We start from the raw sequence: 19604 nt of genomic DNA on the forward strand, positions 1-19604 counted from the left end.
AACATCCTGTCTCTGGTCCAGATCTGCCCCCACCCCCAAGGATACCAGACTTAGAACCATACCCCTCCCTTCTGACCCCACAGGACCCCTCCCCAGCCTCTGCAAATCCAGATTCCTGCCCACAGGCCTCAGCCTGCTGGCCCATCTCCCACCCCCAGCATCCCTATGCCCAAGGACACCTCTGAAAACCACGCCTCGGGGTCCTCCCCACACACACCCCTGATCCTGAAGAACCTTGATCCCTGCTTCCTGAAAATCCACCTCATCTCATGCTCAGGACCTCCCAACAGATGTTCTGAAGCCCCCTCCCCACCCAGGGACACCCACCTCTCTGAGGGCCCCACTCACAGGCACAGGCACAGGCACACACACATATACACACACACAGACACTTGGATTCCCAACACATACAGAAAAACTTAAGACCTCCAACACAGACCCAGGCAACTGGGACCACCCCCCTCAACACGTGCGCGCACACACACGCACACACAGACACACACACACGGGGCTCCTCAACACTTTTGCACTCCTCCTTGGAACTCACCTGCCTAGGTCCTCCTGGAGCCTGCAACAGCTCCCAGCTCAGGCAAAGACTCAGACATGCGCTGCCTGCCATGCCCCAGGCAGCCAGCCTTCCAGTCCAGCTGGTGCCCCCACTGGGGCCCTGGAGGTGGCGAGGTGACCCAGAATCTCCCAGCACCCCGTGGACACCTGCCCCAGGCCTCTTCCCCTTTATCCATCTCTCCCCACTTTAGCCTTCTTCAAAGCAAAGGATGCTCCCTCTCTCTCCTACACCAGTCTCCCCAAAAGAACCACTGCTTGCCCCCTGATTTATGCCACCCCTGCCAGAGGGATGGGGGTACTGACTGCTCCTGGCCCCATTCCTGAGGTCTGATCACACTGGTAGGACAAGCATCCTGACCCCATCATGCCCGCTGGCCTCAGATAGCAGGGGCAGCCCCGACAGCCCGAGGAACTCTTTCACCCACAACCAGCGTGTCATGCCAAAATGAAACAGCTTCCTTCCATCCTGGCATTTGGGACCCGATGGGGCTGGGTTTGGGCCTGCCAGAAGCAGACAGCTCTTTGTTAAGGAATATTTTCAGAAGGGAAAAATGTGCTGAAGAGGCTTGGGTGGAACATGAGTGAGAAGTCGGCTTGGTTTTGTTTCCCTTAGCCGGGCAGGGATGGAGCTGGGGAAGCCGTGAGCTTGTGTCTTTCCAGGTGTACTGGCTTTTCCCGCCTGTACAGCCCATACCCTTGGGTCCAACCTGTGGGTTCCCCTGGGCTTCTGTGGTCACTTCTGCGGGTGGTTTGGCCCTGGCACAGGGATGAGGCGAGTCAGAAAGGAGAGCAGATCACAGAACTGGCGATACAACGCAGCCAGGACCGCATGTCCTGAGAAGGAGCCCTAGGTCCCGCCCAAGGGAAATCCAGATCTGTCTGGGCTTCTTCGTCTGACATAAGCATGCCTGGAAAACCCCAGAGAAACAAGTCCAGGCTTCTCTGTGAATATTCACCAGTGGATTCTGGATGACTCTGGGGAAAAGCGCATCTAGGCATGGGGCCTTGACTTACCCATCTGGAAAATGGGGAGAGAAGTTCCAAGACCAGGACTTTGTACTTCAGGGGAGCCAGCGCGTTAGGATGTGGCCCTGAATGTCCCCTGGGCACCATGTGGAAGGGGTCAGTGGGGTCCAGGAGGGCAGTCGCCCACCTGTGGGTGCCAGCAGAGTCCTGGTCCCCTGGTTGTAATTAGCTGATGCCTCAGTGGATAATGGCTGTCTTCCCACAGCTGAGCTGTACATCAGGAAGCCGATTTGCATCAGGGCTGAGAGACGGTCTGTTGTGGAATTTGTGGCCACACAGGGACCTCCCAGGGGGACAGAGGGCAGTCAGGGGCCTGCTTGCTGGCAGTGTCCACACCCCACATAGACCTCGGATGCTGAGCAGGGAGAGGTTTGTTCTGCCCACGTGCTGAAGGGAGGAGTGAAGGAGGAGACTCCTGAAGGTCACGAGGCACACAGGAAACAAACTCCACGGCCTCCCCAGGGGAGACTTTGTGCAGATGCAGTGGGGTCAGAAGGCTCCCCAGGATAGACTGTGAACTCCTTAGGAAAACATGAGAAGGCTCCCGGGGAGGGCTGGTGAACGACATCAGTGCCCTTTTACCCTAGACTGGGGGCCCGGGGCCTTGTCTTTGTGTACGTGCTTTTGATGGGTGCCGGGGACATGGAGGACCGTGATCCCAGTTTCGTCTTGCAGAATGTGGGTGCTGGTTGTTCCGGGTGAAGCCCCCACCACGTACCGGGAACTGTGTCAGGGGCTGGGTATGAAGGAATGTCAGGTGTGGCCCCCGTCCTGCATCTAAAGACCCTCACAATGTCAGGAGGCAAGAGCTGAAGCCCGGAGCGCATACCAATCAGGCCCTGTGCCAAGCCCCATCGACATATTATCTCACTTAGTCCCCCCGAACCACCCGGAAGAACGGGCGTTCCAGCCCATGTCCTTACCATCCCATCCCATCCCATGAGGAAGCAGGAGATAGATTAACGCACAGCAGGCTGTGGGAGCTGAGAAAAGGGCCCGGCGCATCCCTGGGGCGTCAGGGGTGGAGCAGAGACGACTTACAAGTCAGGAGAGGAGCTCTCTGGGCAGGCGTGGCAGGGACGGGTGTTCCAGGCAGCCCAGGCACTTGGACAGAGACCCAGGCGGCCGCAGCAAGCGTGGTGCATGCAGGGAAGTACACCTCGTTTGGTGGGTTTCATCCTATAGGCCTTCGTGTCCCAAATGCCATCCACAGGGCACACACCATGGGACACTGCCTGGTCAGAGGGATCAGTATTTGGAATTGAACTTGGAAAGGCAGCAAACCCCACCCTGCCCAGGGATGTCTGCTGCACACACATTCTAGAAGCCAAACAGAGGGCAGGAGGGAGGTTAGTTAGGAGAACCGACAACTCACTGGGGCCAGGGAAAAGATTGATCCCTTCCAGGAGGATTTCAAGGGCCCCATTGGCACAACTTGCCTGCACTTTTCTTTCATTTCTCAGCACGCCGTGATATGTTTGTGAGATCAGTTGTCCTTTTTTCTTTTCTTTTTTTTAATCTTTTGGCCACACCATGCAGCATGTGGGATCTTAGTTCCCCAAGCAGGGATCGAACCTGCGCCCCCTACGTTGGAAGCACGGAGTCTTAACCACTGGACCGCCAGGGAAGTCCCTGTGAGGTTGTTTCATTGAGGGCTGTCTCTCAGCCTGCAAGTCCCACGAGGGCAGGGCACGTGTCTGTTTGTTCATGGTTGAGTCCTAGGCGAGAACAGGACACGAAGCAGACGCTCAGTAAACACTTTTAGGAGCTGACAGTCCTCCCTACTCCCCCACTTCTGAAAGAGGGTCTGGATCTCTTCTGCAGAAAGAGGTTGAGTGCATCTGTTTGGAAAGCCCCCAAAGGCAGGGTAGACCCACCTCACCCCGGCCCCTGGCCCAGCCAGCCTTCACAGCAGGAAAGATAGCATCTTGGCTTTGAAGAGCCGAGAGCCTTTACAGGATGCCACTTCTCTTATCCACCTGTCCCTGGAAAGCTTATGAGGGCTTTAAATTGTTTCCTTTGTCATTCTCAGGGACACTGAAATATAGAGAAATGAGAGATTTGCCAGGAAGGAGCCTGGGATGGTGGCAGAAAGTAGCTACTGACAGGCCGGGTAGTAAATTTTCTTTTTAGGTCAGAAGGGATTCCACAGGTCCTAATGGTCCGCCCCTCAGATTTTAGCCTGAAGGTATTTGCCCCTGCTATTACTGCCAATGACAATGGTGATAGTTTTACTGCATTTAATATTTAAACAGGGCCACCACGTAAGGGGTGGGCCTGCTGAAAAGGGGAAGTTTGTCAATTCAGTCCACAAATATCAGATGGTACACTAGACACTGGGGATCCAGAAGTGGGCTAGACAGCCCCTGCCCTCGTGGAACTTCCCACCAGGCAGGGAATAAATATGATGGGCCAGCTCCTGTCCTGAGCACTTGACAGGTTTTAGCTCATATATTTCTCCCAACAAAACCCATGCAGTTGGTACTATCATCAGCCCTGTTTTCAGATGAGGAAACTGAAACAAAGTGCAACGTACCCAGATCAGAAAGACAGAAAAGTAGAAGAAGAGGGATTTGAACCCAGGCTGCTTGCCCCAAAGTCCTCCCAGGAAGCCAAGAGATCTGGGATCAGTTATCCACACACACAGCCATGGAGGAAGGGACGTGGCCGTGGAAACATCCTGAGTGGCACGGAGGAGTGGCTAGAACGAAGGGCAAGAAGAGGGCCAGCCATGACCGCTGAATTCCAGCAGCCGTCCTTGTTACCCGAGGGGCAGCTCGCCCATCGAATGCCCACCCCATTGCCAAGGAAAAGAACCTGAGACATCAGGCCGTCTCCCCAGGAGTCAGGGTAGTCTGTGTGGCCCAACTAATAGTCTATCAGGCTGGGCAGATGGGATCATGTGGCATCTTTCAAGACTTCAGATTCAGATTCAGATTCTGGGTCTGCATAATCGCTAGAAATAGAGGATCAAAAGCTGGGGGTGGGGAGAGGTGGGGCAGGTAGGAAAGAAAAATTAAAGGCTTCTTGGGATCTTTCTTCCTGCCTCTGAAAGATGGCACTCACTCACTCACTCTCCCTGTTGAAAAAGAATAACTCACTTACTGAGTGCCCGCTGCACTTGGTGTTTTACGTAGGTTATTTCTAAAGTCACTGAACGCAGAGAGTGGCAGCTCAGCGGATCAACTTGGAGCAAAGGCTCTGGAGTCAGTAATCCAAGTGCAGGGACTTCTCTGGCGGGTCCAGTCGTTAAGACCCTGCGCTTCCACTGCCAAGGGTGTGGATTCGATCCCTGGTCGGGGAACTAAGATCCTACAAGCCTCTCGATGCAAATAAAATGAAGTGATTTTTTAAAACAGTACTTTGGTCACTCAGTATTTTTATTTAAAAAAATGAAGGAGGGAAGGAGAGGAAAGAAAGAAAGAGGAGAGAGAGGAAGGAAGGAAGGGAGGGAGGGAGGGAGGGAGGAAGAAAGAAAAGAAAGAAAGAAAGAAAGAAAAAGAAAGAAAGAAAGAGAAAGAAGAAAAGAAAAGAAGAGAAATTCAAGTGCAAATCCTTCTTCCCGTACGGCCTGGTCAGGAGATCCTGTGAGGAGAGCCTCACTAGGGCACCTCTCACATGTTATAACTGTGCTTTACTTTTCTGTCTACCCTGGTACAGAATCTTCTTTTTCGCTTTAATTTTTAAAATAGACTTTAGTTTTCGAAACAGTTTTAGGTTTACAGAAAAATCGATAAGATAGTACAAAGTGTTCCCACAGACACCCACACCCACACCCAGTTTCCCCATTGGTAACATCCTCTGGTGAGTTTGTTGCAATTAATGGACCAGTATTGATACATTATTATTAACTAAAGTCTGCACTTTATTCAGATTTCCTTAGTTTTCCCCTGCTGTCCTTTTTCTGTCCCTGGTCCCCTTTCTGGATCCCACAGGACATTTTGTCATCACATCTCCTAAGTCTCCTCTCGTCTGGGACAGTTTTCTTAGGCTTTCCCTGTTTTTGATGACTTTGACAGTTTTGAGGAGGACTAGTCACGAATTTTCTGAAGCGTCTCCAAATCTGCATTGGTCACATGTTTTTCCTCATAGTCTTGGGGAGAAAGGCACAGAGATGAAGTACCCTTCTCACATCAGTGTGTCAAGTGCACATGCTCTCAACGTGACTTATCACTGATGGTGTTGACCTTGATCACCTGGCTGAGTGACACAGGGATTTTGCCCTTCATTCATCCAGCAGACATTGGTTGAGCACCTGCTAATGGCCAGATGCTGCATTAGGGGCTTAGAGTAGAAAATTAAGGAGATAGGCCTTTGATTCTGGAAGGTTCATGACCCAGTAGAGCAGGCAGGTGTGTATAGAAGGAATTGCCATAGACTATGTCTTGGGCTGAGGCATAGGGGTAGGTATGTTCAGGGAGAGGGGAGAGAAGTGAGCTAGCATGCTGGAGGCAGTGGGCGGGGGGGGGGAGGAGTTGCCAGGAAAGAGTTCACCAGAAAAATCAATTTCCTTCTCTTTTATGGCTGAATACTATTCCATTGTACGGATGGACCAACATTTCGTTTATCCATTCAACCATCAATGGATGTTTGGGTTGTTTCCACTTTCCAGCTATTCTGAATTGTGTTGCTGTGAAGTCACATACAGGTGGGACTTCCCTGCCACTCTAGTTGTTAAGACTCCGAGCTTCCAATGCAGAGGGCACAGGTTTGATCCCTGGTTGGGGAACTAAGATCCCACATGTCATGCAGCCCGGCCAAAAAAAAAAAAAAAAAGTAAAAATAAATTTTAAAAAATCATGTACAGGTTTTCCTGTGGATATATGTTTTTCCATTCTCTTGGGTGGATAACCTAGAAGCAGAATTGCTGGGTCATATGGTAACTCTTTGTTTAGCTTTTTGAGGAACTGCTTGACTGTTTTCCACTCTACCTTATCTTTAAATATATATATTTGGTTGTGCTGGGTCTTAGTTGCAGTAGGCGGACTCCTTGGTTGTGACTCATGGTCTCCTTAGTTGCGGCATGCATGTGGGATCCAGTTCCCTGACCAGGGCTCAAACCCAGACCTCCTGCATTGGGAGCGTGGAGTCGTAACCACTGTGCCACCAGGGAAGTCCCCAACTCTACCTTACCTTTTATTCCATGTGTTTCTCTCAATCTGTAATAGAAAGTGCAGGTGATAGTTTCTTGGTCTCTGCACACCACCCCCCCACCACCCCACCCATGCTCTGGGTGGGCAGGGGCTGCGTCTGTCTTTGCCCAGCACTCTTGAGCCCTCAGTGCAGTGCCTGGGACCTGGCAGGAGGATTCGATTCTGCCAGTATTTCTCGACTCTTACCTTGTACCAGGCTCAGCTCAGGGCACGGAAGTAGCAGGGACCAGACAGTGGCGATTCCTGCCCCAGTGGGGGATCTGATGGAGCTGTTCGGAGCCAGTGGGCAAACTTGGCTGGCACTCAGGAGAAAGGAAAAGCTGGGGACAAGAATGTCACAATCACCGACATGGATCTGGTCATTTAGGTCCTGAAAGTGAGACCACCAAGGGCGGGAAGGGTTAAGGGCCGAGGAGAGCCTGCGGAGGAAGGGGCGCTGTGCTAGGCTGAGGCAGGAAGAGCCCCAGGAGCCCGGCCTCTGGGAAACTAGATGGGAGAGGACTTCAAGAAGGAGGAAGCGTGGCTGGAAGTGTCCAAACGCCCCTGTGAAGGAGAGGGAAAGGGAGGTGGAGGAACCCCGGCATCTGGACCTTTCTGACCCCGGCCCCAGTTCACTGGCAGTCTCTTCCCACCCCCTGGCTTGGCTCAGCGTCCTGAGCCATGAGCCACCATATGGGGGCGTGGAGGGCTGCGGTGCCAGCAGGGACAGCATTAGGTGGCCCACTGCCCACTCTGCAGGGGCCGGGATCCCCCTTCGTGCGGCTGCAGTGGAGCAGAAGCAAAGGGCATTGAAGTTGGGGCCATTGAGATGCTGGGACCCCAGACCTGGAGGGCCTGTGCGTGGATCTCAGAGGCCAGTGGCCCCTCGGCACTCAAGGGGACCTGTCTTGTCTCTGTACCCTGTGACGTCTGTGTGCCCCAGGGAGGAGGGGGCCCATTTGCCTCGTTCCACTCCACATCCCCGTGCCTAGAACAGCGCCCAGCCCTCAGATGGCCCCTGGTAAACGCCCGGGAAGGAGGGGCTGAGCCAGTAAGAGTCCAGGCGCTCTAGAGAGGGGACAGGGCTGCTCACAGAGCTAGGAGGGCAGCGAGCCCGTGTCCATCCGTATCTACTCGGTCCCAGGCGTGGCGAGACCTGGTCAGTGCAGGAAGCGTGCGTGTGCGTGTGTGCATAGGGGTGTGTGGGTGTGAGGCAGTGTGTGAATGTGTATCTGAGCGTGTAGGTGTGTGTCTGCGTGTGTGCATGTGCCCACGAGACTGTGTATCAGCGTGTCTGTGTGTGAGTGTGACTGTATCTGAGTGTGTGGGGTGTGAGCTTGTGGGTAAGTGTGCGTGTGCGAGTGTGAAGGAGTGTGTGTGAGTGTGTGAATGCATCAGGAGGACGGCTTCTGGGGCTGCACAGCGTTTAGAGTCTGGGGATGAGTCCAGAGACAGTTCCTGAGGCATCAGGTGGTTCTGCCTCTCAGACTGCAAATTTCAGCTCTGTGTAGTGAATCCATTTTATTTCTTGTATGAAATACACATTAATATGTGATAAGTATCTAAGCAAACTCTGCTGGCGGAACACCCTAGCTGTTCTTTTTAATCAGAAACCCAAAGCTGGACCATTCTCTTGGGCTCTTTGCAGGCTGGGTGGGGGGAGGCAACACGCTTCCAGGCTAGGGTCCCCTGGGCTGAGACAGTGGGCCCCAGCCCCGGGCACGTGCAGTCTTGTCTCTGAGGCCCTCACCACTCCCCAGGTCCGGCTGTGCTTACGGGGCTTCAATCCTCACCTCCACCACCTCCTCTGCTCTCCCGGCCCTGAAGCTGGGAAACCCACACGGCCTTCCCGGCCCCTCCCTGCCCAGAGAGATCCTTCCAAGTCAGCACTTTCTGTCCACAGCCCCGGGGTGGCTGCAGACTTTGACTCCGTGGGAAGCCCCAGAGCGGCCCCCACTGTCCCTCTCTCAGGAATGATTAACTCCTGGCTTGGCGGTGCACCATGGCTTTGTCTTTGGGGCAGGTGGTCCCCAGCCAGCTGGGCAATGGGAGGAAGAAACCGTCTGGTTCTGATGGGAGCCATCGCCTAGACTTTGTACCACTCACCAAAAGCTAGAGCCCTCAGTGCCCAACAAACTCAGGGCCCTCAGGGTCCAGAAGCAGAACCAGTGGCCCTGGGGAGCCACAGAGTCCTGGGGTGGGAGGGTTATGGGACCCCCATGAGGTGAAAGAAAAATGGTGCTCCCCGCATGACAGGGCAGGACAGGGAAAGGAAACTAGAATCAAGTGCATGGTCAGGGTCAAGTCCAGCCGACCTGTGGGCCCTCAGGTGTTGGTCGGGGTCACTGGGCTGTGGGAAGGTACCCAGTGACCTGAGGGTGCCAGGCAGATGTGAAATGGGCTGCTTTTGTCCTGTGGCTGTCCTCCTGCTGCCTAGGGGACCAGATGCCCCCTCTCCAGGAACTGGGTGAAGGCTCCTCTGTGGCTGAGCTGTCAGAGCCAGGTCAGGTGGGGTCCAAGGGGAGCCACACTTCAGACACTGGTCCATTTGAGTCCAGAGCCTTTGCTTCCGGCACAGTGCTGAGCTGGAGTCAGTGTCCCCGAAGCTCCCAAGAGGGCAGGGCTGGACCATCCCCCGGAGGAATAGGAGAGATGGGCCGGCACCCACCCAACACATGGCAGGTCAAGATCAGGATACCGATCTGAGCCTGCAGCTCTCGCTCTGCAACCACCAGAGCACAGATTCCCAGCACTTTGACGTGTCCCTGGCTTCCCAGCCCAAGGGGAGTCGACTCTTCCGGCCATTGGCAGTACCAGACAATTAACAGTAGAGAATAATTGCTCCGGCTGTGCCAGCAGCCCACTCTGGTTGATGAGACAGGGAAGGTCAGATGCTGAGACAGGGCTCCCAGGGCAGGCCACAGCCAGGGACAGGGAACAAGGCTGTCAGGAATGGCCACCAAAGCAGGGGCATCTGTATCCCCAAGATCCCAGCAGGGACCCTGAGTGACGGGGAGCCTTGGCCCCTGGCCCTGCTGAAGACTCAGGGCTGTCTGTTGAGACTTGGCATTCATGCCCAGGGATAGCAGGACAGCTCAGGCCCTGGCCATGGCCCTCCTGATTCCATTTAGGCGTCTGGACTACAAAGGCAGGGACCCCAGTAGCCAGCACCTGGAACAGAAGAAGCCGGCAAAGCCATCAGCTGGACTAGGATGCGTGGGGACAAGGGGTGACCAAGTGGACAGACCAGAGGTGGGACGCCCAGGATGAGGAAATGCCCCCAGGTGAACAGCAGGCTCACTGGCCCAGAGCCGGCGGCCAGGGTGGGCACCCTGCCCGATGTTGACCGCATGTGTCTCCGGTCCCCAGACAGAGCTGTGACCTGGCCCTGCTCGTGGCTGAGGAGCCTACCCACCATGGCGAGCCCCACTCTGAGCCCCGACTCCTCGTCCCAGGAGGCCCTGTCGGCCCCCACCTGCTCCCCAACCTCTGACTCCGAGAACCTCAGCCCTGATGAGCTGGAGCTGTTGGCCAAGCTCGAAGAGCAGAATCGGTGAGTTGGGACCTGAGGAACAGGGAGAGGCCCCAGGGGTGCAGCCTGGGCCCGAAACAGAAGTTGCTGGCACCCCGCTCACACTCAGAGCCAGGCCCAGCTCCGGGCCAAGTAACGGCTCCCACCAGAGGCTTGATGAGGGTGTTTGCCTTGACCTCCTGACAGACGGTTCTCCCATTCAGAAGAGGACACCACGGTATCAGGCGGCCCAGTGAACCTGGCCTTCACTTACCTCGCCTTTGTTGGAGGGAAGAGTAAATCCTCTGACTGGAGTCGGCCCTGCCCACATTTCTCCTCTGACCCACCCCCCTGTTTTAAAGTGTACATTTCATTATTATGCCAGTATAGTGAGGCCAGCAGATCAGGAGATGACTGCCATTAGAAAGACAGTTTCGGGATTTCCCTGCTGGTCTAGTGGTTAAGACTCTGTGCTTCCACGGCAGGGGGCATGGGTTCGATCCCTGGTCAGGGAACTAAGATCTTGCATGCCAGGCGGCGCAGCCAAAAAAAAAAAAAAAAAAGACAGTTTGTTGTGCACAGATTCCAAGAGGAGGGGCACAGCACGCCATGCACCATGGCGGGGGCCGGGGGGGGGGGAGGTGCGGTGCACAGGGAAGCACCAGGGCCAGTCAGGAGGCAGAGGGAATGAGAAAAATGTGAGCCAGAGCCTTTATTGTGGTTTCTGCCAGAAGGAATGGAGAGGCACTGTAATCGGGCTTAGGATGGGCCAGTCTGAATACCTTCAGCAAGCTGGGGGCTTAGGGGCTGGGCCTGTGTGTCTAGTACCCGGCCCTGGGGTGATTAGGGCAGAGGGATAGTGGCCCTGAGTGCAAGAGCCTACCAGAGGTGCTTGGTTTGTGGGTTCTGGACTGGTTGGTTTGCATATGAAAAGTGCACTAGCGGGAAAGTCCTTAATTATCTCTCAGAATCTGCTAGGTCTGGGAGGAGCCGTGCCTCCAGGGTCAGGGAGGCCCCAGATGTCAAAGCCTCAAAAACGGGTGGTCAATGCAGCCCCTTGCTAGCTGGGTGCCCCCAGCCAGCATCTCACCCTCTCTGTACCTTGTCTGTAAACAGATCTTAACAAAAGCCACCCCACAGGGTTGGTACAAGACTCAATGCTTCTCAGCCCAGGGCTGGGCACAGAATGGGATGCATGAACGGCAGCCTCTCCAGAGGTGCCAGGATCAGGACCAGGGCTCAGAGAGGTTAGGGCACTGGCCAAGGTCACTCAGCAAGTGCCACGCAGGAAGAACAACTAAGACGCAACCCCTGGCGTCCTCCGGGACCCTGGGGAGGAGGGGCCGGGCTCCCTGGGGCCCAGGGGCCAGGTTGGGAAGCACTTGCAGCCTCCACCACCCACCACCACCACCACCCCCCAGGCTCCTGGAAGCCGACTCCAAGTCCATGCGCTCCATGAATGGCTCCCGGCGGAACAGCGGCTCGTCGCTGGTGTCCAGCTCCTCAGCCTCCTCCAACCTGAGCCACCTGGAGGAGGATACGTGGATCCTGTGGGGCCGGATCGCCAACGAGTGGGAGGAGTGGCGGCGCAGGAAGGAGAAGCTGCTCAAGGTGGGGGGGTAGCGGGTGGGGGGGGTGGGCAGGGTCCGCCAGGGGCCCCAGCACGAGCAAAGGGGCAGGACTAGAGGTGTGCGGGCACTTTTGGGGTGTCTTGCCGGGGGAGTGGAGGAGGGAGATCAGGGAGCGGCTGGCGTCCCAAGCACCTGCCTGCTTCCCACCCTTGTGTTCTGTGACCGGTTGGGGCGGCACATTCTGCGGCATGGACACGCATGGACAGGAGAGGTGTGGGTAGGCCCGATCTCAGAGGCCGGGCTGGGCGGCCGTGGGGAGGCTGCGCTGGGATGGGGTCCAGCCCAGCCTCCCGATCGCCCCCCTCTGACCCCGTCTCCAGGAGCTGATCCGCAAGGGCATCCCGCACCACTTCCGGGCCATCGTGTGGCAGCTCCTGTGCAGCGCCACCGACATGCCCGTCAAGAACCAGTACTCGGAGCTGCTCAAGATGTCCTCGCCCTGCGAGAAGCTGATCCGCAGGGACATCGCCCGCACCTACCCGGAGCACGAGTTCTTCAAGGGCCAGGACAGCCTGGGCCAGGAGGTGCTCTTCAACGTCATGAAGGTGAGGCCCCCGGCCCCTCACAGAAGCGTCGCTGTCACCAGGCCCGGCAGGACCCTGCTCTGACTCACGTGTGTTCCCTTGCAGGCCTACTCCCTGGTGGACCGGGAGGTGGGCTACTGCCAGGGCAGCGCCTTCATCGTGGGCCTGCTCCTCATGCAGGTGGGTGGCCTGGGCCCAACGTGTCCCGGCTCTGTCTGCCCCCAGGAGGTGGACAAAAGCTGAGCATTCCCTCCATGCAGTGTCCTCCTAGGTCAGAACCTCCCTCTGTGTCCTCCACCTGTGACCTCTGACAGTCTCCCGGCCAAGTCCCCAGGGGGTGAGCACAGAGGGCTGGCCACCTGTCCTGCCCACTGTCCCGTCCCGGGCTCGGAGGGGCAGGCCATCCTACTCAGTCACGCCCCAGGGGTGGATGGGGAACTCAGGCAGGGGAATGTAGCATTTATGGGGCTGGGGGTTTCCTCCAGAGAACCCAGCAGGCTTAGGAGGGGGAGAGCAGAGATGGCTGGGACTGGACCAGAGGATGCCTCCACCGTGGGCTCCAGCAGCGGCCAGACCTGGAGTTCAAGTCCCAGCTCCACTGTGTCCTGCCAGGCGGCCTTGGGCAGGTGACTTCAGCCTCAGGAGGTTTCCCTGTCACTGAAACAGGGTGGTGATGTTTAGCAGAAGTTAGTTGTGAGGGCCCAGGCAGCCCGGAACTGTCCACGTTCAGTGAAAGTAAATGGAGCAGACAGAGGCGATGCCGTGAGAAGAGCAGCGGGCGCCCCCTCCCGCCCCACCCCACTCATAGCTCCCCACCTGCCCACCCCTAGATGCCCGAGGAGGAGGCCTTCTGTGTGTTTGTGCGGCTGATGCAGGAGTACCGCCTGCGGGAGCTCTTCAAGCCCAGCATGGCCGAGCTGGGGCTCTGCATCTACCAGTTCGAGTACATGCTACAGGTGAGCGGGCCCAGGGGCCGTCCCACCTGCCCACTCCTCTCCGCCAGCCCACATCCACGGGTGCTAACCTCGGCCATCCCAGGGAGTCCCTTTGACTGAAAATTCCAGGCCTGAGAAATCACATCCAGATGTTCCAGCTCAGAAAGGGGCTCTGCTCCCCTGGGGCCTTGGATCACTGCCCTGAAGGGTGCTTGGAGGGACTGGGCAAGGGCCAGCCCCTTACAGCAGGGGGTCCTCAGAGCGTGAGGCTCCGGGAGCCATAGGGCCCAGGGTGGTGGGGTCGGCCTGGCTCAGACACAGCCACGGCCCCCTCCTGTCTGCTCCCCAGCGTGGCGGAAGGAGGGAAAGTGTTGTCTGCCTGCCTTTGCTGATTACTGGAGAGCCGCAGCCGCCTCTGTTTATAAATAGCAGCCCCCGCAGGGCCCGCTCCTGGCTGGCAGACGGAGCCGGTGTACGCACACACACACTCACACTCACACACAGACACATTCACACGGGCCTGCGCCAGAAGCCAGTTGCAGGTGGGGCTGTGCAGCTCTGCACCACAGTGGGCAGGAGGCGCCTGAGCGCCTGATGGTGAAAGCCCCCACCTCGGGCCTGGAGGACGGGGAGGTGCTGTCGGTCGAGGGGACCAGCAGAGCTGGCAAGCAAGTGGTCCCGGGCTGCAGAGAAGGAGCGATCCCACCCCAGGCTGGGGAGCCGAGAGCTCCCATGGTGAAGTAGCTGGCCCCCACCAGAGAGCCCCTGAGTCAGGAAGCCCAGGGCAGGCCAGGGGACAGCCCGAGGGTCCGTTCTCCCAGTGAAGGACCTCCAGGGGGTCCTACCACCTTCTCCAGCCTCAGTTCCCCCAGTTTCTGTCACTTCCCAGTGGTCTGAAGTTCAGGCCCATCAGACAGGCATCCCTTGAGCGTTGCTGGGCACAAAACACAAGGCATTCTGGGGGGCGGTGGTGAGCATCCCACAGGCGGCTGGGCCTCCTGCCATCCCTGCCCGTGCCCCCACCTCGTGCTGCTCAGAGCTCTGGGGTGCTTCCGCCCCACCCAGAGACAGTGCCGGGGCTGCCCAGGGCAGGGCAGGGGAGGCTCCCTGGGGGCGCAGGCCCTGAGGCCCAGCACTTCTGGGTGGAGGGAGCCTGTGGGCACGGACAGGTGTGCCCAGCACCCTCCTCACTGTGCCTAGCCCCCTCCCCCCACCCCAGGAGCAGCTCCCGGACCTGAACACCCACTTCCGCTCCCAGAGCTTCCACACGTCCATGTATGCCTCGTCCTGGTTCCTCACGCTCTTCCTGACCACCTTCCCACTGCCCGTCGCCACCCGTGTCTTTGACATCTTCATGTACGAGGTGAGGGCCACATGCCCCTTCCTCTCCTGGCCACTCGGGATGGAGTGATTCACGCCCCCACTGGAAACGATTCCAGGGCTCGGGGAGGGGTCAGAGGGCTCTGCGGGAGAGCAGGACCGGAGATGCACTGCCCCCACCTCCTTTGCAGGGCCTAGAGATCGTGTTTCGGGTGGGCCTCGCCCTGCTGCAGGTGAACCAGACAGAGCTGATGCAGCTGGACATGGAGGGGATGTCCCAGGTGGGCCAGGAGGGCCGGGGCGGGCGGGCTTGCCCCCCAGCAGGGGCACCTGGGCAGGTGGAACCCTCCTGAGAGATGGGGAGGCCCTGGACTTCCTAAGGCCCTAATCCTTTCCCATCACCCCTGCCCCACCGAGGTCTCCATGGAGGACAGGGGCAGGGGGCAGGGGGCTGAGAAGCCCCAGGCTCTGCCAGACACAGTCCAGGGCCAGCAGCCTGGCAGAGGGAGGAGAGGAAGGACCAGGCCGAGGCTGCGCTCTGGGAGTCCCCCCCCTTCACCTGCCCCCAGCTCTGTGTCCCCCAGAGCCTCACGTGGCAAATGTAATAGTGGCCAAACCAGGAGGCCTTGGGTGTGGTTTCGGCCCCAGCAAGCAAGCCAGGTGAGGGCACAGGAGGGAGTGAGGCGTCTGGGGCAGACTCTCGCCCTGCCCCGCTCCAGCCTGCCCCAGCTGCCCTGCCTGCTGAGAAGAGGCCCGCCCACCTCTCACCACCATGTCCCCGTCATGCAGGCCCCCGCCCCCTCCCAGCGTCCTCCAGCTGGTGCTTCGGGGAAGAATACACAAAGGCCACGGTTGTGTCCACAAACACGGGCACCCATTGTCTGCAGCTGCCAGAGGGGGCCAGCTGGGCTGGGGAACGGGAGCCAGCCTGGCCCCAAACTGCAGCAAGCTGTGTCCACCGGCAGCTTGCACTTAACTCTTTGCGGACGCTCCAGGGGCCCTGGGCGAGCAGACAGACCACTGAGGGGTCCTCCCTCCGGCTTCCTCCCCGCCACCCCAGTCCTTCAAACTCTTCCGTCTCCTCTCACTGCCCTGGGGCAGCAGGATGTCTCCCCCTTCCTCCGTGAAGGTCCCCCGTGCTCAGACCCCACCCCCACCCGCCCCTGGCCTTCGCCCTCAGGAGCTCCCGCAGCCTGCTTTTCCCGGCAAACAGGCAAACAGACGTCCTGGCCGCAGGCAGCTCCTCACGATTCCTGCTCCTCACACTCGCTCACTCGACCCACACAACAGGCCAGGCCATGGTGAGGCCCCAGGCCGATCGGCTCTGGCCGTAACTTCCTGGCACGCCCGGCCCTCCTCCAGGGAAGCAGGGCGCTGCAGGGGCTCGGGTGGTCCCAAGCTGTCAGGGCCCATACGTCCGTGACCACCCGTGTCCCCACAGTACTTCCAGAGAGTGATCCCCCATCAGTTCGACAGCTGCCCAGACAAGCTGATCCTCAAGGCTTACCAGGTCAAGTACAACCCCAAGAAGATGAAGAGGTCAGTACCAGGTGGCCAGGGTGCTGGTGGAAAGGGGGTCCCCCGAGGGTGGCGCAGTGAGCACGTCCGCCTTCCTCTCTGCAGGCTGGAGAAGGAGTACGCGGCCATGAAGAGCAAGGAGATGGAGGAGCAGATCGAGATCAAAGTGAGTCCCATGGGGCCACCCATGGGTGGGGAGGGGGAAGGGAAGCCCTTGGGAGCCCCCTTGATGGCCACTGGAGGGCAGCCCCACCCAGAGCAGGCCACACACCACGGTGTCCTTAGTCCTTCCTGGGTGGTCCCTCGGCCCGCCTGCCCTTTCACTCACTGCCAGGCCAGCAGGGGAGCAAAGGCCCACCTCAGCACTGGGGACACAGCTGTGAACATGTGGACGGGTCCCTGTGTGCCGAGACTCAACCTCCAGCCCTCTCCCCTCCCCGAGGTCTGGGGGTGGGACTGAAAGCTCCAACTGTCTCATCACAGGATGGGGTCCCCTGGCAGCCAGCCCCATCCTTAGGTGACCTGGGGCTTTTCCAAAAGTCACCTCATGAACATAACAAAGACACCTCTATTTGTCTCCCCACTTAGGAAATTCCCAGGGTTTTAGGAGGCTGTGCCAGGACCAGGGATGAGGACACACTCCTTGTAAATCACAGCATCATAGGGGGTTTCCTGGGTGTGCAGAACCTCTGAACCCAGACTTCCCTCCATTTCCTTCCCTCTGCTTTCATCCCTGCAGACGTGATTTTGGTTATTCACTCAACAGGCGTTTACTGAGCACTGTGTGTCAGAGTCACAGCAGAAACTGAGGGCCCTCAGTCCAGTGGGGGTGGGGACAGACACAAACCCAAACCCAAACGCAACACAGCCTGGCTCTGGCCTCTTCAGGGGCAGAGTCCCACAGTGGCTGGGACTGGAGTCCCACAGACCAGAGTTCAGATCCCAGCTCTCCTATGGACCAGCTATGTGACCTGCCAGGAAGGTGAATTCACCTCTCTGGGCCTCAGTGTTCCCTTCTGCAAAATGGGGGTGACGCCCTCCTGTTCAAATTACTGTTATTATTAACCACCACCACCATCATCATCCCTCCCTCCTCTAGAAAGGCAGAGACAGAACCTAGATTAGAACCCAGGTCACCTGCCACCCATACCTGAGGGGGAAAGAGGGCATCATTGTCCTAGCCCAGTTTGTAGGTTTTCGAGAAATAGTTTCGTGTCCGGAATTTTTAAGCATCTCCCTTCCTCAGGAATGGCAGCTTTACTGATGCACCAGTCCAGACATGTATGTGTGTCTTGCTCATGCACAGACAAGGGCCTGCTCCCACCTGGTGACCATGAGGGCTCAGCAGTAGGGAGGATCACAGCGAATCCTTAAACCACATGCCCAGCCTGGAAATTCCTCACAGGAGAAGCCTAAACACCCCAAGGGGAGGGCAGCTGCCTTCTCCCTTGACCCTGCCCTGTGCCCTTTCACCTTTCGCCTGTTTAAAAATGTACCCAGGATTTGTTTTAATCAGGTATGGTGAGGGGACAGACACAGAGACAACTGCCTTTAAAAGAAGAATTTATTACTCACAGTTCCCAAAAGGAGGGGGGCACACCTCTGCACACAGGGCCACACGGGGGAACACCAGGGCGGTCAGGAGGCAGAAGGAGAAAAGCATGGGCTGGAGCTCTTACTGTGGCTTCCACGGGAAGGGATGGGCAAGGCAGGGTGGGCAGGTTCAGGAGAGTTGAGGGTTGGCTCGTGTGAATAATTTCCGGGCTCTGAGCTATAGGGGTGGTCCCTAGCTGTCCTGGGACAATGTGAGGGCAGGGGAAATACTAGCATGGGATGTAAGAGTGAGATAAGGGAGGTGGGTGGGGGCTTAGGCTCCGGACTGGCTGCTTTGCCTGTGAAAGGAGAGCTAGCAGGCAGGTTGTCTACTCTCTCTAGGAATTAGCTAGTCCTGGCAGGGGCAGTCTCTCCAGGATTAGCAAGATCACAGGATTTCAAAGCATTGAAAGTGCAGGGGGAAGTAAAGGAACTTCCCTGGTGGTCCAGTGGTTAAGACTCCGCGCCACCACTGCAGGGGGCACGGGTTCAGTCTCTGGTTGGGGAACTAAGATTCCACATGCCACACAGCAAAAAAAAAAAAAGAAAAGAAAAATTTAATAGTGTGATTAGTACACAGGCCCCCACTGTCCTTGTCCACTCTCCATTTTGCTCTCTCTTGGGAGGAAGAGAAGAGAGGCGAGTTGTTGGTCAGCACGTCCAGCTCCTCCAAGGGTGGGTGAGCTTTGGCATCAACGCGTTGAGGCCAGAAAGGGGGCAGAGCAGTCCAGGGGTCAGGGCTCAGGACTCAGGTTCTGGATCAGAGACCCATGCTGGCAACAGCTCTGACCCTGGCGAGCTGGGAGGCTCGGGCAAGACACTGCCTGCCCGCAACTCTTTCCCCTCCCACGACATGAGTCAGTGCCCATCAATTAAGTCTGCAGTTCTCTCTGACCAGTTGCTTCCTGGTAGCTTTCTGGGTGTTTCCACCACCTTTTTCTTCCTGGTAGAAACCAGGCCGTGTTCTGTGTCATCCACAGGCAAGCAGGACCCTCACTAATCCAGGGATCGAAACTATTTCTGTACCCACCGCTTATGGGGTCAGTAGGTAGAAACTAGGTGCAAGGCAGATGTAAACCTCCCCTGCTTCCCTAAAGGCTGGGGGGGAACCTAAAACCACAAATATCTAACCAAAACCACCAGCACAGGATGGAAGGCAGAAGCAAGGGAGACCATCTCCAGAACCAGAACCCCAGCCGAGGGGAAAGTGACAACTCTTGGGGGTACAGCTGGCTCTCAGAGGGTCACGGAAATGTAGCTCTCAAACTGAAGGAAGCATGCGTGTTCAGCAAGACCCCTTCCCCTGGACCCAGACTCTGAGTTTGTCCTCTGAGAATGTAACCCTGAGGCTCAAAGCGAAGCAGTAAGAGGTCTGTCTGCTAGTGGCTTCCCCCCAAACACAGAGGCCTTTGCCCTGTGGGAGGCGTCACGTTGGCCCTTGACAGGCCCCAGCATGGGGTAGAAACAGACTCTGGAGGAGGGACCCCACCCCCCACTCCCTCCTGCATACATGGTGCACGTCCACCAAAGCGATCACATTATTTTTACTGAACCAAGGTTTGTTTTTTAAAAAAAAACACCCATTGGGCCGTTCCAAACGGGAACTGGCCTTGACTGTTTTCTGGAATCACTGACCCAGAACGTGAGACACGGGCGCCGTCCTGCCCAGGAACTGGCCTGGCCTCAAGGGGACAGACCTCTGAGTGTACAGGAGGGGGAGGCGGGCTCTGACGTGCTCTCCCCTCTCCCCCCATAGAGGCTTCGGACAGAGAACCGGCTCCTGAAGCAGCGGATTGAGACCCTGGAGAAGGTGAGGGGTGCGGCCACCGGCCGAACCCTCCCGGCCC

At 57.5% G+C, this 19604-nt stretch overlaps 1 protein-coding gene across 8 annotated transcripts in view; it reads left to right on the forward strand.

Moving 5' to 3' along the window:
- Positions 1–19604, forward strand: part of EVI5L (ecotropic viral integration site 5 like) — a 29243-nt gene that overhangs the window by 655 nt on the left and 8984 nt on the right. For 6 of the 8 annotated variants that reach the window (XM_057708813.1, XM_057708816.1, XM_057708821.1 and 3 more), the window contains exons 2-11: positions 10095–10278; positions 11658–11847; positions 12188–12412; positions 12497–12571; positions 13222–13347; positions 14546–14689; positions 14838–14927; positions 16088–16185; positions 16270–16330; positions 19514–19567. In XM_057708813.1, coding sequence (XP_057564796.1) covers positions 10142–10278; positions 11658–11847; positions 12188–12412; positions 12497–12571; positions 13222–13347; positions 14546–14689; positions 14838–14927; positions 16088–16185; positions 16270–16330; positions 19514–19567 — 1200 coding nt within the window. In that variant the 5' untranslated portion in view covers positions 10095–10141. The remainder of the gene's footprint in view (positions 1–10094; positions 10279–11657; positions 11848–12187; positions 12413–12496; positions 12572–13221; positions 13348–14545; positions 14690–14837; positions 14928–16087; positions 16186–16269; positions 16331–19513; positions 19568–19604) is intronic. The other 2 variants (XM_057708815.1, XM_057708818.1) reach the window with 2 other exon arrangements.

Source organism: Hippopotamus amphibius, chromosome 15, assembly GCF_030028045.1.
Source record: "Hippopotamus amphibius kiboko isolate mHipAmp2 chromosome 15, mHipAmp2.hap2, whole genome shotgun sequence".
Classification (NCBI taxonomy): Eukaryota; Metazoa; Chordata; class Mammalia; order Artiodactyla; family Hippopotamidae; genus Hippopotamus; species Hippopotamus amphibius.